This window comes from Notechis scutatus, chromosome 1, assembly GCF_049901735.1.
Source record: "Notechis scutatus isolate UNSWTSFEM ecotype Mainland chromosome 1, rNotScu1.2, whole genome shotgun sequence".
Lineage (NCBI taxonomy): Eukaryota > Metazoa > Chordata > Lepidosauria > Squamata > Elapidae > Notechis > Notechis scutatus.
Window position 1 is genome coordinate 301896299 of NC_142009.1, and position 16068 is coordinate 301912366.

A 16068-nucleotide genomic window follows, 5' to 3' on the forward strand; every position below is an offset into this window, starting at 1 on the left:
AACTTCAAGCAGTCTTCTTCAATAGAGTCTTAAAATAAATTTTTTACCTCTTCCTTCCCACTTATAGCAATAAACTTTTAGTTTTTAGTTCCAATGTTCCAAAATCTTTTATCCCCTTGGCTTTAATTTTTAGGTTTATTTACCTTCTTTGCCAAGCAGGTTTTCCAGATTTCCGTCTGCTATTCCGTAGGGAAGGAGAGTGAGAAGAAATAACTTTCCCTTTCACAACTTTCTCGCCGCTTGCACAGTCTTTCTGGGAAACAATGTAGCAATAGAAAAGGCAAATTTCCAGGTTTTAAAGGCTCCTCTTTCTCCCGGTTCAGCCAGAAAACAAAAACTTTCACCTTCTTCCTCCTGCATGATCTTGTCCAGCTGCAGGCTTCTTTGTGGCGGCCATTACTGACCGCCGCTCCACCGCCTTGGGAAAAGGGGGTTTTGCCGGCTGGGGAGGGGGTCTGCGACACCCCCAAACCCCTGTCCGGATCCCCCCTATCTTCAGCTGCCTCTACGGGACAGCTATATCCTCCAAATCCAAACGGATTGGAGGAACCTCGGCAGCGAGCGCAGCAGGGATCGCGCGGAATTGCGAATCCCTGCCGCTGCCGAAGCTTTGCAAGCCGGAAGTCCCTAATCATCTGGGTTTTAAAATCAGGGATTTAATTCTGGTTGACTCTGTGAACCAAGACTTCCAGATTGGAGATACAATCTTGCCAACTTCTGCCAAAGATGGACTAGAGAGTGCACATATGAAATTTCTTAAGTTGTTTGATGTGTCTTCAGTACAGAGTCCAGGCTCACATCTATATAAGAAAGAAGGGATCACCACCACCCTGGAGGCTTTCAGTTTTGTGGCGATAAGGTTGATATGTTGATAAAGCACTCTAGTGTGCAGGTATTGCCTGGTTGGCCTTGCTAATTCTGGAGTCAATTTCTTTGTTCAAAGATCCATCACTAGAGATGATGCTTCCCAAGAATCTGAGGCTGTTTACATTTGTCAACTAGGTGTCATCAATAGTGACCTTTGGTTCTACAGATATAGATAATTTAGCATGGCCAGCTAAATTATTTCAATCTTGTTCAGACTGATAATCAGGCTGATTATCTGATAATCTAATCAGCTGATAATCAGATCATAGCTGTATCTGAGAAATTGTTCAGCATCAATTGGAAATCACTGTCTCTGTGCATCAGCTATGCACAATCATTAGCAAAGAGGGTTAATAGAGTGACTATATAGAAGCACTTTGTGCATTCAAGGGGTGAAGGTCAAAGAAAGGAGCATCCAATTGGTACCTGATAGACAGTACCACTTGGACAAAATGTGATAACATGCAAGTGAAGAACAGATTGAATAGAACTGTGTTTAGCACACAATCCTGTTTAACTCCATTGGAAATGACAAATGCAGCTGATCAGCATGGTAAAAAACTTGTCTTGTCATTCTGTTGTAGAGTAGCTGAATCAACCTCACAAATTTCCTTGGATGTCCATAATGTCTCAGGAAGATCCAGAGAGACTCCCTCTTTACAGTGTTTAATGCCTTTGTGGGATCAAGGAAGACAGTAAAGAGGTGTGTTCTGCTCAATGCATTTCTGGACACACCTCATATCAAATACTACTCCCACTGTACTCCATTCTGCCCGAAAGCCACACTGCACCTGTGGGATATTCCTTTCCAAGACAATGACAAGTCCATACAAGAGAATGCAGGCAAAGATCTTGCCTTGGTGTCGTATAGCAGTGAGATGCCTCTGTAGTTTCCACAATCTGATTTGCTCCCCCACCTCTGCCATTTCTCATTTTCATGCTAACTACATGAAATACATTTTATTTTCTCTTCACTTCTGCTGCTAATCTTCCATGTAACAAGTGCAAAGTTCTTATTGTGGATCTGTGCACTTCAAGCAAGACCAAGCTGATCAGGATAAACTCACAAAGGACTTGAAATAGCTTTGATTGATTGCTTTCAGCAATTCCTCTGCCAGACTGAAATTGTTAGATAAGCTCCAGAATGGATCGTGATACCAGAGGTAACAATTCTCCCATGCTAATAAATACTTTTGATAGTAGCATTAACTTATAGCACTATGCTGTGGTCTCAGTTCTAATCAGCTTGCAGAAAACATTTGTAATTTGTTTATTTGAGAAGAGGACCCAACTACTTTTAAACAACAATAACGTACAATATACCTTTTTAAAAAGTGCAGTAATTTGTAGCTATATTTAAATGTAGACCTCATGACCATAACATCTGAACAAATGATACTTTTTTGTCATCAACTCCCTGCTTTTTATATATCATGGATTAATAATTCTGGAGAACATGCCCATTATTTTTGACATATTGCTTTGTCTGAATGAAGATATTCTCCACAAAGAGGAATTTCCTCTTTGACCATGCTCCTTTTTACTATTTTAGTGCTGAATGCTTTGGGAAAAAGGATTGTGTGAATATAATTTCTTCCATTAGATTTCTATTCCAATTCTATTTTCCTGAAAGATACTGCTTGCCTTATTTAATAGCATAAGAGAAAAACATTGTTTTAAGGAGAGAATTTTTGATGAAAATATTTTAAGGAGGAAAATGTTTACCTGTTTTCTGCATACCTATTTTTCTCCTGAAAATTCAGAAGTTAGTGAGAAGGCATATTTAAAATGTGTTCTTGGTGTAACAAGTAGTTTGACTTGTGGTGGGTAGGAGCGGGGGTATGCCACTAAAATAGGGTGCATCAAAAAGAAATTACTAGGTTTTGTTTAATTCACAGTTCTGTAGGGTTAGTAACTCTGCCCAAAAACAATAAAATCTTGGTAATTTCTTCATATATCATAAAAATGAATGGCCGATTTATCCGCATAATATTAGGCAAAGAGTATGCCATGATTTCTGATCCACTGACACTTGCAGCTTCTGTTCCTTTCTCATCCACCTCAATCCTTGCTCTTTGAAGAATCTAAAAAAGAGTGAAAATGTAGGGAGATCTTTAGCAAAATGCTCACATTTCCTATCAACCGGTCTGCAGATTTCCACTTAACTTACTGAAAATTGAGCATGCATACATTTTTTTCACTTATATGGAAGCAGCATCCTAAATCCACAGCTACAAACACTTTGTCTCAATAAGAACATACTGGGGATACACCAGCATTGAACTTCAAAGAATAAAAATTCTGTTGAAGGGAGATTAGGAAAAGGGAAATTAAAATGGACAGTGAAAAAGATCAAATATCTCCAGATTTCTGGACATGACTGAGCCCCAAAAGTCACTAGGACAGTTAACACAGTCAAGGAAGTTATTAGCAGGAAGCAGGTTTCTTGTAGGACAGGAGTCCCCAACCTCTGCGGTTGGTAGCCTAGCTGGGAGGGGGGAGAGGAGAACTGGGCTGTGTGTGCGGTGGGCTGGTGCATGAGCATGTAGCTTAGTTTGCATAAGTTGTGTGTGTGTGTGTGTGTGTGTGTGCAGAAGTGCACTCCAACCCACTGCCTGTGCGAATCATGAGGGGAAAGGAGAACTGGACCTGCATCCCCATCTGCGGGATGTAGGCAACATGTGAAAGTGTTGTGGCCCGCCAGCAGCTGATGGAGCTGGCAGCAAAGTCAGACAGTGAAGAGGTTGGGCAGGAACCTGGGCCGGTCCTGGAGGCTGAGGAAGGCTCAGACGAGGGCTCTGCGTCAGAGGCAGAGATGGGGCCAGGGCAGGCTAGCACTCATCAGCTGCCTTCAGACTCGGACAGCAGTGAGGCGGGGGAGCTTCTGGAACCGGTTCCCAGCCTGTGCGTGTGCAGAGCTGCCAAAAAGAAGGAACAATTAATTAAGAACTCAGGGTCGACGTGGAAGTAAGACCACAGGTAGACGATGAATGGCCCCTTCCATAAAGATTAAAAGAGGAGCAAAGGGGGGGGGCTTTTGCAGGAAACAATTCATTCATTCATTTGTTCCAGTCTCGTGAAGATTTGTCTGTGCAACCTAGAGACTCTGTGCCCAATCCTTCCCTGTCAGCAATGCATGTGGAAATATTTATCAGGCAGCTTTCAAAAATAGAGAAGGTCTGAGCTAATGATTATACCTTTGCAAGACTGTTTGCCAGGCTGTTGGCTGAGTATGAATACAATAAATTCACATTCATTTAATAAAAGAGGTTTTGCCATTTGTTTAGTACTATTTGGGGAAGCCTAGGACAGAATAGAAACCACGCCCTCTCCTCTCTTCATGGAACCAGTCCCTGGCGCCCAAAAGATTGGAGGGGTCACTGAACTATAAGAATCCTATTTCTTTTTTTCTATTGCCTCCAACTAATTAAATAGCTAGCATAATGAAGTTGAGAAAGAAACTGTTTAGCAAGTGGGTCTCCAGTAAATGAATGGGGTCTTCATGTTATTTCTTAAATATGTTTGGTTGAACAATATAGTAAGCTCCAGAATTTACAAATTATTATTTTTTACCTGTGATATTTTTACAAATTTATGATCTGTGAGATGGCTTAGGTCTGCTTTATAAGAGAAAAGATCTTTAATTCCCAAATCCTGAAGCAGCTGATCCATGTGATATGTCTGATCTAGTTTGAAGCTTGGAAAGTAAATATCCATTTTCCTGTAATGGAAACAAATATAAATGCAAATTGAAGGGAAATGTGCACACACTGGCCTTTGCATATACAAAAAAAACTTGTGATGATAAATAGCGGGCAGCAGAACATTTGCATATTGTCCCCTTCTTTCTGGGTGCTACGAAAATTTGAGCACCAATGATGCAAAGGCAATGACTGTGACAAGTCTTACTTCAATTAATTGGATAGGTTTAACTTGTGCAAGAGGAATCTCTATGAAAATTTCAGACATCTGGAAGGCTTTCACAAAAATGATGCAGAAGATATTACAGAAGATATAGACCTTTCTAAATAAGTAAAAGCCAATTCTTTTTCTTAGTAGACTCTGTAATAGGGAACTCAATGGCTTTTATTTATTTTTGATGAAGCAATATATTGTAAAGATCAAAAGGCTGTCTTTGGCAAATTTCAATGGCCTATTCAATGGCCTACTCACTTTTCTTTCTCTTCTTGTGGTTTCTATTGCTATTTTTCTGTTAGAGTGGCCATTTTAATTTGTACTACAGGATTTGTATCCGTGATTTTAGGAATCAAAAATGTGACATGATTGCTATGATTTGTACCTGATCTTCATGGTCTGAAGCCAAGATTCCACACGTTCATTGATTAGATCATCTTCAACAAACATATAATCAGCTCCCTTCACAGGCAAAACAATCAGCATCTGCACACTTCCTTTGTATGGCAGCTTTATCACATAACACTGCAAGGCTTTATCAAACATGGAGGCAATCCTGTCTGTTTTGAACATCATTGGCACTTGAACAGTCCTGTAATTGTCTATATAGAAAGTTTCCAGCTCTGTAAATTTAGCAGAAAATGGATGTAGCCATTTGCCTGAGAATATAAAGAAATGCAACATGTTATTTTATATTGTGATATAATCCAGAATTATTGAGGGAAAATCCAACAGTAATCCAGGTACAAATCAGCCTGATTTACTTCAGTTGAAAGATGAAGTTCTATTCTTCCATAGTATGGCTGAAACTTTAAATCTGTATTGCACTCCTGTGTTTGAATCTCTGGTTCTGTTCCAATGACAGGGACTAATGCCAGTTTCCAATGAGATTCCTTTTCATAAATAGGAGCTGCACATTAATCAAGTCTCTTGTTAGAGATATAGTGATTAACTATATGAATTGCCAGTTCTATCCAGTCTCATTTCATTTTTAAAAGCTGATAAATGCTACTGCTTACTTTTTCGTACTGACTGGCTCCATGCATCAGTGTGCAGTTCTACTTCACTGTCACAGATTAATACTGTAGTGCCAGTGAGCTCCATGACCAAATGGAGACTTAAATCTGGACTTCCCACCATTTGAGAATAATCCTACTCAGTACATTTAATCCAAAATTCATTCATTCATACCTAACTATTATCCTGCTTAACCATTTCTTGGTTCTGGTGCTACCTACTTTGCTTGCAATGCTAAGGCAGAACATGGCCTCAAGTGAGAAGTCAGTGGCTCTACATTTGATATCTATGCTATTGACCAGTTTTCCTTCCCTGTTGGAGATTCAAAGGTCTCCCATTCCACTATCATTCCCAGCACAAGTTTGTGGGATCAACAAGACTTCTTTGAATAGCTATGGAGGCAGAACTAGAGGCTCCATCGCAATATATTTTGGTCTCTTAAAAGCTAGTGCCTTACTGTTCAATGTGATCATGCCAATTCTCCCTACCCCCACACACCAAGAAATGTTTAGTTACCTCCTTGTAAACTCCAGCTGGAATGGGTGCCATCCTGCATGTTTTCCAATTTGCTTAAAACTCACCGAACCCTCTATGATTTAAACTGCCCCTTTATGTTCAAGATAGTGGATGTACTCATCCTCCCTCGTCTCTCAGCAACACACTTTATTGCAACTTTGCAATTAGAAAAGAATCAGAGCAAGAGCTAAAAATACAGAAGTGAAATTAGCAATATTTAATTGCAATAGGCTTTTTAGTTGCCATGGAGCTCTTTTCAAATATTTGACAGGCAACAGCCTATGCTGGAAATATTTTTCTGGTCCCATTCACTCCCCGTTTTTTGGCTATGAAAGTGACAGAGAAATGAAATTCATGATATTCATTAAAAAATTAGAAATTCAACAATATACAGCCCAAATAAGGCAATACTTAATTGACCCTCCCATGAAAATTGCAAGAAGAGGTATAATGAATCTGGACATCTGTATGAGGCCTGGCCTTGATTCAAAATTATATTCATTAAATATTTTAGTAGGGGGAGAGAATTCACTTGATAATCTAACTGCATTCAGCCAAAACATATACAGAACTCTGGACATAAAACTCCTTCTGGACTTAACATTACATTGATAAAGATCAGAAATGGCATAAGGAAGCATTGTCTCATTTCACTTTCACATATAATATTCTTCATCCCTACTATAAGTCTCTTAATACATTAGGGTGAGAGAAGATGCCATTTGAATTTCCCTTAAATACCATTACAAAAATTAACTAGAATTTTCCTTTTGCTATGTCCTGGGTTCAGCAAATAGGATAAGAAACATGCTAATGTGCTAAATGATTATGCAGCAATATTTGCGTAGCCATTTTTCCAGATCACTCCTTCCCTATCTGATGTCTTCTACCTGTGCTGGATCTCAGGTCACAGAAACCTGGCTGGAGGTTCTAACAATATCTTAAACAAATAGGAGTCACCAGGTAGGGAATATCATGCTCTGTTTTATTAATGTAGAACTGTAGAAAATTTAATTTCTCACTCCTGGTTTATATAAGAATTGATTATTAAAATGTGGGGATTTTTTATGTATTCCGGGTCAACTTCAAAGAACTTTTGAAGAGTCATTTAGGTGAAATGGACCATATAAAATTATCAATCAAATAATCAATCAACTTCCCCTTGAAATGGTGGCTTAGCATTCTGGTTCAATTAAAATAATGGAATTCTGAATATTTCAGGGGCTGTGGTAATTTCAGTTTTTTTCAGTGACAAATTCCACAAAACCACAAGGAATTTATATATCATAAACGTAGTTCTCAACTTATAACTAGTGGCCATTCAAAGTTCATTCAGACCCCTTGTGCTGTGGTGGCACGGTGGTTAGAATGCAGTTTCGCAGGCTAAATCTGCCCACAGTCTGCAGTTTGATCCTGATGGGGTTCAAGGTTGACTCAGCCTTCTATCCTTCCGAGGTTGGTAAAATGAGAACCCAGATTGTTGGGGGAAATATGCTGACATTGTAAACTGCCCAGAGAGTGCTATTGCTACTTACAACCATGGCAGCACCTCCTCTGTCATTCGCCCTTAGGAATGCTGCAGTACCCACCTGCCTATCTCTACCACCTATCTTCCTCCATTGACCCCACCAGGTCACTGCAGGCCTTGGGCCTTCTACCCAACCCACTAGGCCCCATATCCTCTTGCTCACTTACCTTTGAACTAAAGGTAGCAAGCCACTTTGTTGCAGGGTCATGTGGTGTGATCCTGGAAGAGGCTGCCATTTTCTGAGTGGCTACATTGAATTGTGGTTGCTCAAGAAATGGTGGCTACATCCAGATTCATGTCACATTGCCCAGCAACAAAGTGTGGACACCAAGGAATGGGAAGCAGATCATGGGATGTCTCAGGTGATAGCTTAAGAGGCCTGGGATAGGCAGGCTTAGGCCTATGGTAGACCTCCTAGGGCCTCCTCTCATCCCTGAGGCATCCATGCTCTGCTTCAGGACCCACATAGTCATTTAATGACTGCATCAAGGAGAGCATTAGTGATCATTAAGCAAGGCTGTCTCACTTAATGGCTGTCACAACATACAACTATAATGAGCAGGTTCCATTATGGTTGTAGGTTAAGGACTACCTGTACCACTCACTATATCTTAGTTTTTTCACTTGTTATGAAGGTGGTGAATTGCCTTAAATTTTACATGAAATAGCACTGTACATTCCTGAAGGTAAGTAATTTTATTTATTTATTTGTTTGTTTGTTTGTTTGTTTAGTCAAATGCTTACAGTATAATAGAAATAAGAATAAGCACAAGTTTAAATACATGAAATAGGAACTAATAATTGGGGACAATAGGACAAGGACGGTAGGCACAATTGTGCACTTATGCATAATGTATACACATTTCTCCATCTAAATACCACTTGCAACATTTGCACTTCAAGTTCAAAATAAGAAATGAGGACCAGAAGTGATAATAGCCTTTACTACATGGAAATATCAGTGACGTATGTCACATGAGAAGGATAATTGATGCAAACCAATTGGCCTTTCCACCCATAAACAAAACATATAGGAAAAGGAATAATAACTTTGAGAATGAACCCTTCTGTTAAAACATTTGGGGAGACTAAGTTAAGGAGAGATTCCCCACATTTTTACAGAGAGATACTCTTATAAAACTACTGTAGCTGGCACCCTGAGCTCTCCTCTTTAAAATCCATGAAATAATCAATGAAAAAACAGTTACCTTGAAATAGTATGTAATTCAGTAGAATAATTTTAGCATGCTGATCAAAAGCATGAAACAGTGTAGGGATCTCTCCTCTTGTGTTCTTTTTAATGTGCTCATTGACAATTTTTTTGGCAAGAGTAGAGTTGCGGAAATCAACTGTCAAAAAATCCATGTCAAAGTATTGCTTGGACAAGTTATGGAAAGCATCCTTGATCTGAAATTCTTCCTGGATGAAAGAGAAGCTATTCTGCGAAAGAGTGAACTCTTCATTTTGGGTGATGTTAAGCCTTAGTTGTTGGAACAAAGTCAGAAACTGTTCATCTTTTTCTTTCATAAATGAAAGATTTAAAGATTGACTTATTTGGTGGTGGGTTTCCCCTTCGGAAGCCAACATGAATATTGCTAGAGCAAAAGATAGTGATAGTGGGGAGAAGAAGATATTGTTGTCATGCTGCAGTGCTATTTTCCTGTAGAGATTGAATCCAAAATTGTTAATCTTTTCTGTGAAATTGTGCAAAGAGACTAATGGTGAAGGGCTTTCTGTAGATGATTCTTGAGTAGTATCGTGTGGATATTGTTTATCAGAATCATTGAAAGGGAAGAGATTTAACATTACGCTCTGTGGTACCTCCACTCCTGAATTTTCTGCTATTCCATTCGATATGTACATTTCAGTAATCAGTCCAAAGACCAGCAAAAAGTTAGTTTTCATTTTGCACTTCAATTACTTCTTTCTGGTGAATAAATTGATGACACAAGTTAATATTGTAATTAAAAAAGGATGTTTTGGCATTTGGAGGATGTAATAGAACCCATCCAACTCATTTATCCCAATGTTTTTTCTAAAGGTAACATCAATGGGATTATCTCATGTTGCTTTATTACTTTCACATTAAGCTAAACTAAGATTAGAGATCTTCCCAAATTCACTTAGTGTTCATTCTTACACTGAAATAACCCAACACAATAATGAAAATACTAAAGTCTACATTATTTCATATTTAAAAGGCCTTACTCAAGGTAACATTTATTAACAGAGTCCCCATTAAACATGGAGCTGATAGCAAGACAATTTTATGAAATCTAATAATGGAAACTCCATTGACCAGAAAGGAAGAGATTCTAGGCAAATTGACTTAGTCTTTCCAGTCTGATTAGATCATACTTTAAAAGGAGGACACTTTGAATGCACTTTTAACTGATAACAATATATAAATCATTTCCATTTTGCACCCCACAATACTTTTTATTATAATTTTAAATTAAATACAAATGCTTCTATCTTACCCGGAGGACAGCCTCTTTTTTTACTTTTCTGAAGCCTGAAAAAGGAAACAAGTTACAACATTAAGGAATGGTGAGGTAAATATTTGCTATTCCAAAGTGTAGCTCCATAGTTTTGTCTGTTGTAGATTAACTGGATGACAAACAAGGATGTTTTCATTTTGCCACAGAACACAGTTAAAGGTGAAATAACCAGATTCCAGTAAGTAGGGTCTCTTGGGTATCTGGATTTAAAATTAAAGAAATAAACAATCATAAAGAGAAGGATATTTGTCATATTAAAGGGCTGTTCACAAACTCTAATTGATATTAATCAATCATTGATTGCATTGTACTAAGTCCTGTCCTTATTATATCCCTCCTAATTATGAAAACAACACCGTTTCTTTGTTTTTCAAATGCTGAGTGGTCTTCTGACTGAAATGGTGTACTTTCAATCAATTTCTATATACCGATGCCAAGATGTCAATATTTATTTATTTTACTGAATTAGACTTAAAATAACTTTATTGTCACTTTGAATGTACACTAATTGGCATATATTAAAATGAAACGTCATTGCATACAGCTCTCAAAGGGTCACCACATCCAATATACACTACATAAACCTGACTAAACAAACAAACAAATAAATACAAAAGTATGCATATACCCAGATATATTATATCACATAGAGAAATAACACAGTCTAGTTTGAATGTATACATGGCAAGAAAGATGAATCTTGCAAGTTTACCAGACAGATGGCATAGGGAACAAAGCTATTACAGAGTCTGATAGAAAACTTGAAATAACCTGTTGCACAAAATGTTGCCAATCAAGGCAAGGGTGTTATGACAAGGTATACCCTTGATTAGTTTGAGGAGAAGTTCTTCTCTCCAGATTGTATCATAGGTCACCAAGAGGTCAAAAAATAGAGGCATTTTTTCTTTTTCTTTGGAATCCGTTCTCCAGATAAGAAGTTAGTGAAAGGACTTGATCACTGCAATCATGTTTGTGGCAAAATCCAGCTTGTTTATTTGAATTGTAGATTCTACTGCTTGGGCTATTCTGGTTTAACACAAGTCTTTTAAAAGTTTGTAGGTGACACACAGAAGAGCAATTGGCTTGCAACTTTGGGAAAGGTCTGGATCTTTCCCTGGTTTCAAAATTGCAAGAATATAATGGCCTCTGATATTGGAAGCAATATGTAGTTATCAGGATCAGTGGCATTGTCAGGGAGAACATGATCCTATATAAGATGTTCATATATTCTTGAATGTGTCATTACCAATTTTCCCCTCCTGACAACACTTAAATTCTTGCTCTCCTTTCTCAAGTTTTAAAATAACATCAGTATATTTTGTTCAACCAAAGCCAGCTAGGCTGCAGAACCTGGCTGACCTTGGAGTGATCTTGAAAACTTAATATGTTCAGCCTAGGTGAATGTTAAGAAAAATCTCCCAGAAGAAAACAGTGAAAAGTCACACCTGCATTATTACTAAGGAAAGGATATGGATATGTGCAGAATTTGAGTCCAACTCAGAAGAAGTATTTTTTTCACCCTTTTTTAAGGTAGTGATTTCTGGGACGGAGAGGTAGGATTGTCAACATCTTTGGACAAGTAGTGAAGAATTTAGGGATCTTCCATGTCTCACCTTCATAATCAGCATTTTGGAGTCAGTTTAGAAATCAGGGGTCTTCAAATTTGACAGCTTTAAGACTTGTGGACTTCAACTCCCAGAATTCCTCCTCCAGTGATGTTAGCTCAGGAATTCTGGGAGTTGAAGTCCACAAGTCTTAAACTTGCCAAGTTTGAAGACCCTTGGTTTAGATATTAGAAACAAAAAGCAGCAGCATTTTTCCATAACCACTAGATGTCACAACAACCCTTTTTCTGTCAGTAGAAAGACAATTTTGAAACAAGCTCATTGCATGCCTTTCCCAATCCAAAACTGTGGGCAGCTTCTTTCAGCCCTACCCTTACTCTATTTCTTGAACTGTTGACTGTTACTAGGCTGGCATGAAATACAGGCTTAAGGAATAATTGCTAAGAAAAGGATATGGATATGTCCAGAATTTGAGGCCAACTCAAAGGAAGTAGTGCTTTCTCCTGCTATTTAGCAGGTGAATCTCTAGGACAGAAGTAGTTGTGGGTTGTGGGTGGGTATATCAAAGACCTTGAATAAGTAATGATGCATTTGAGGGGTCTTATGCACCTTAACATTCATAATCAGCATCCAAATGCTAGTATATTACTGTATTATATCCTCTTCAGAGTCATATAGTAGCTTTTAAATAAATGAATAAAGAAATGTTGTTTTCTGTATATTTTACAAGATTTGCACATGAGTCTAAAATGCATTCTAAGAACCCAGAATGAATTTGTTAACAACAGCTTTGCACTTGTATGTCTTGAAATTGTACGTATCTAAGAATGGGAAAAAGAGTCCTCAAATACAAAGAGAGTGCCATTACTCAAAGATAAATACTAGGCCAAGAACTCAACATCAATTCATATTTCTTTCAAAGTGTTAAATATTCTCTGTTTAGAAAATGCCAATGGTACTTACCATGAATATTGTTTGTCTAATTCATCTAGATGTCACATCATTCTTGGGCCCATTGGCAGTTATACCTGCCTAAACCAATCAGTGGTTGATTCTGGAATTTTTTAAATCCATCAAATGAAAACAGCCACCAGGTGGAGGGCAGTTGGAGGAAGAAGACTATCCTAATGTCAAAAATAAATGGATCCTGTGTTCAGATTTGTGGTAAAATAAAAATTGAGGAATTCTGAGAACATTCTATGACTTGTAGGGATGAATACAGCAAAATCCATCACTGTAACTTTCAGAAATCAGGTGGAATTACTTGGTGTAGCATAAATACAATTTGAACTGGCAGTGGTAGAAATTTGTAGTAGAGAAAATACTTGCACACAAAAATGTGGACAAGGGAGGTTTCCTCTCACCTGAGGAAACTAAATGATAAGTATCCTGTTTTCATTTGCAGCTGGTGATTCATACCTGTGGAAAAGATGGGAATTGTCCCATTTCTTTGCCAGTTTCTGAATACCCTTCACAACTTGTGAAACCTAACTTAGCTGGGCTGTTCCAGGGATATTAGAAAACTGTGGTTCCAAAGGTTTTTTGGGGGGGGGTGGTGGTGGTGGTTCAATTTTGATAAGATTCAAATCTCCTTGGAGCTATTTTACAATTCTATCTCACTGCAGGTTTCCTGACAGGCCTTTTGAAGGTCACATTAATTGGGTTCAACCCAGTGCATGGGAAAGGACATGTGACTTTCAAAGACTTAAAGAGGCTTCTCTCTAGGGTAAAAAAAAACCTAGCAAGGTGGAGGTGTGGGGGAGAGATCAGGCCTGCAGATCTTCTTCTCTTAGATTTGGCAGGAGCTGAAAAGAAGAGAAGCACACAGATAAAGGAACGTGTTTTATCTACTTTTAAAATTGGAATTACTCTCCTGGAGCAAAATTTTGATGGCATGAAGTTCTACCACTAAAAAATATGGGGATAAAGGAAGTGATCAATTCCCACAAAAGAAAATAAGCAAGGAAAAAGAGATTGAAAGGAGGAGGAGGAGGAGGAATGGTAGAGTCATGTGACCGGGTGGAGTTAAGAGGGTGTCTCTGAACTTGTATATTGTGGTTACCAACACTGGATGCAATATTCTAAGTGTGGTCTTAACAAAGCATTATAAAGTGGTATTAACACTTCACGTGACCTTGGTTCTATCCTTCTGTTAATGCGGCCTAGGGCTGTGTTGGCTTTTTTGGCAGCTACAGTACACTGCTGGCTCATATTTAAGTTACTGTTCACTAGGACTCCAAGTTTTTTGCAGTTTCTACTATTGGGTTAGGCAGAGGTGGGATTCAGCTGGTTAGGATCGGTTTGGGTGAACCGGTTGTTAAAATTCTGCCCAGTTCAGTAAACCGGCTAATCCTACCATTGGCTGACACCACCCCTCCCATATTCCAGGCAATTTTCGACCATTTTCCGGGGTATTTTCTGGGGTGTTTTTCAGTCATTTTCAGGCAATTTTCCTGAAAAACAGCCAGAAAATGCCCCCCCAAAATGCCTGAAATTGGTCTGAAAAATGGCCTGAAAAATGCTCAAAATTGCCCCCCAAATGCCCACAAAAAACAGACCGAAAAATGAAGGAAGGAAGGAAGGAAGGAAGGAAGGAAGGAAGGAAGGAAGGAAGGAAGGAGGGAAAAAGATGGGAATGAGAAGGAAGGAAGGAGGGAAAGAAGGAAGGAAGAAGAAAAGGAAGGAAGGAAAGAAAGAGATGGGAATGAGGAGAAGGAAGGAGGGAAAGAAGAAATGAAGAAGAAAAGGAAGGAAGGAAAGAGATGGGAATGAGGAGAAAGAAGGAGGGAAAGAAGGAAGTCAGGCAGGAGAGAATGAATGAAAGAAGGAAGGAAGGGTTTAATCCAACTTTAGTTTAGTCTCTTTCAGAATTGCCTGCGCAGAAGTATTGTTAATCCTTCTCCTTCTGCAATTTATTTATTATTTTGGGGGTGCAAATGGGCTTTAATTGTAAATTGGATAATTGGCTGGCTGAATGCTGATTTATTTCAGCTGATTCTTTCTTTCTGAGGTTTTTTTTTTTTTCTTTCTTTCTTTGATCTAACTGCTTTCATTAATTTTTGCTTTCTGTATGGAATCAAAGGAGATGACATAGGATTTGGATTTTATTAACCTGCAAAAACTTTTTAGATCAAAATAGTCAGGAAATATCTTCTCAGCCTTCTTCACTTCCTCCCTGCTTTGAACAACATCATATCTGATTACAGAGAAAAGGAGGAGGATGACACCCGGGAAAGCAGAGTCTGGCTAGCAAGATACAATCTTTAGTTGATTTTTTTTTTGTAAAGGTTTGACGAATTGTTGGAAGAAATATCCATCTGGTTCAGTTCCAAGCTGAGAGAAAGACACTGGAAACATGGAGGCTGATTGGAAAGATGGTTTATTGATGAACCAGAACCACGTGTTTTTGGTTCTGGGCAGCTGACCACAGGGAGTTGAGAGTGGGTGGTTTTTATATCTTCTCTAGGCTTTGCACTTGAGCTTCCTGTTCCTGTGCAAGAACATGTATTCTATTGGCTGTTGTCAGTTTCCTATGGTGTTATGTAGGAGTCATAACTGGCTTTATAAAAGCAAAAGAGGAAATTTGTCTGAGGTGTTTGTCTGAGCTAAGTTTGATTGAAGTTTGGACTGCTCTGAAAAGGTGTTGGGCAATTCCTATTGTGGCTTAATGGCTTTTGTCCTGTTTTGGATCTTGAGTGAAGGCTAATCCCATCATTGTGTCTTTGTTCAGACTATGCTGCAGGGAGTTTCAAAATATCCTGTCTTGAATGGATTTCTGCTTGCAATATTTGCTTTGCCTATGAATAGAACTATCTAGTTCTCAATAAGCTCTTTATCTCTTAAGTGCTGACATCTGCTGTGGGCTATTAAGGAAAGTGGGAGTTGCTTTCTGTCTCTAAAATATGTTTCTCCATTTCTCATTTAGGGAAATATAATATCCTGCCTTTTTAATATTACTCAGAATATTTTATTCTTTTGGGGGGGGGGGGGGTTCCCACAAACTGATAAAATCTGTGCAATACATTTTTTTAAAAAAGACATTAAATATTTTAAATCTACAAGAAAAGCTTGTTTTTAAGGCAGCCAGATTCATTGGGAAGAAATATAGAGACAGAAATATCTCAGATGGTGGAGAACATTGGACAACAATCACTAGCTA

General features: G+C 38.5%; 1 protein-coding gene across 1 annotated transcript; it reads right to left on the bottom strand.

The window, feature by feature from the left end:
* Window positions 1-2454: 2454 nt before the first annotated feature.
* On the bottom strand, window positions 2455-10360 carry SERPINA10 (serpin family A member 10). Its single transcript, XM_026679231.2, has 5 exons — window positions 10324-10360; window positions 9052-9770; window positions 5168-5441; window positions 4441-4588; window positions 2455-2951 (listed from the first exon to the last, which is right to left on the bottom strand). The coding sequence occupies exons 2-5, from the start codon at window positions 9746-9748 to the stop codon at window positions 2760-2762; spliced, it is 1311 nt and encodes a 436-aa protein (XP_026535016.1). The 5' UTR covers window positions 9749-9770; window positions 10324-10360; the 3' UTR covers window positions 2455-2759.
* Window positions 10361-16068: the final 5708 nt, after the last annotated feature.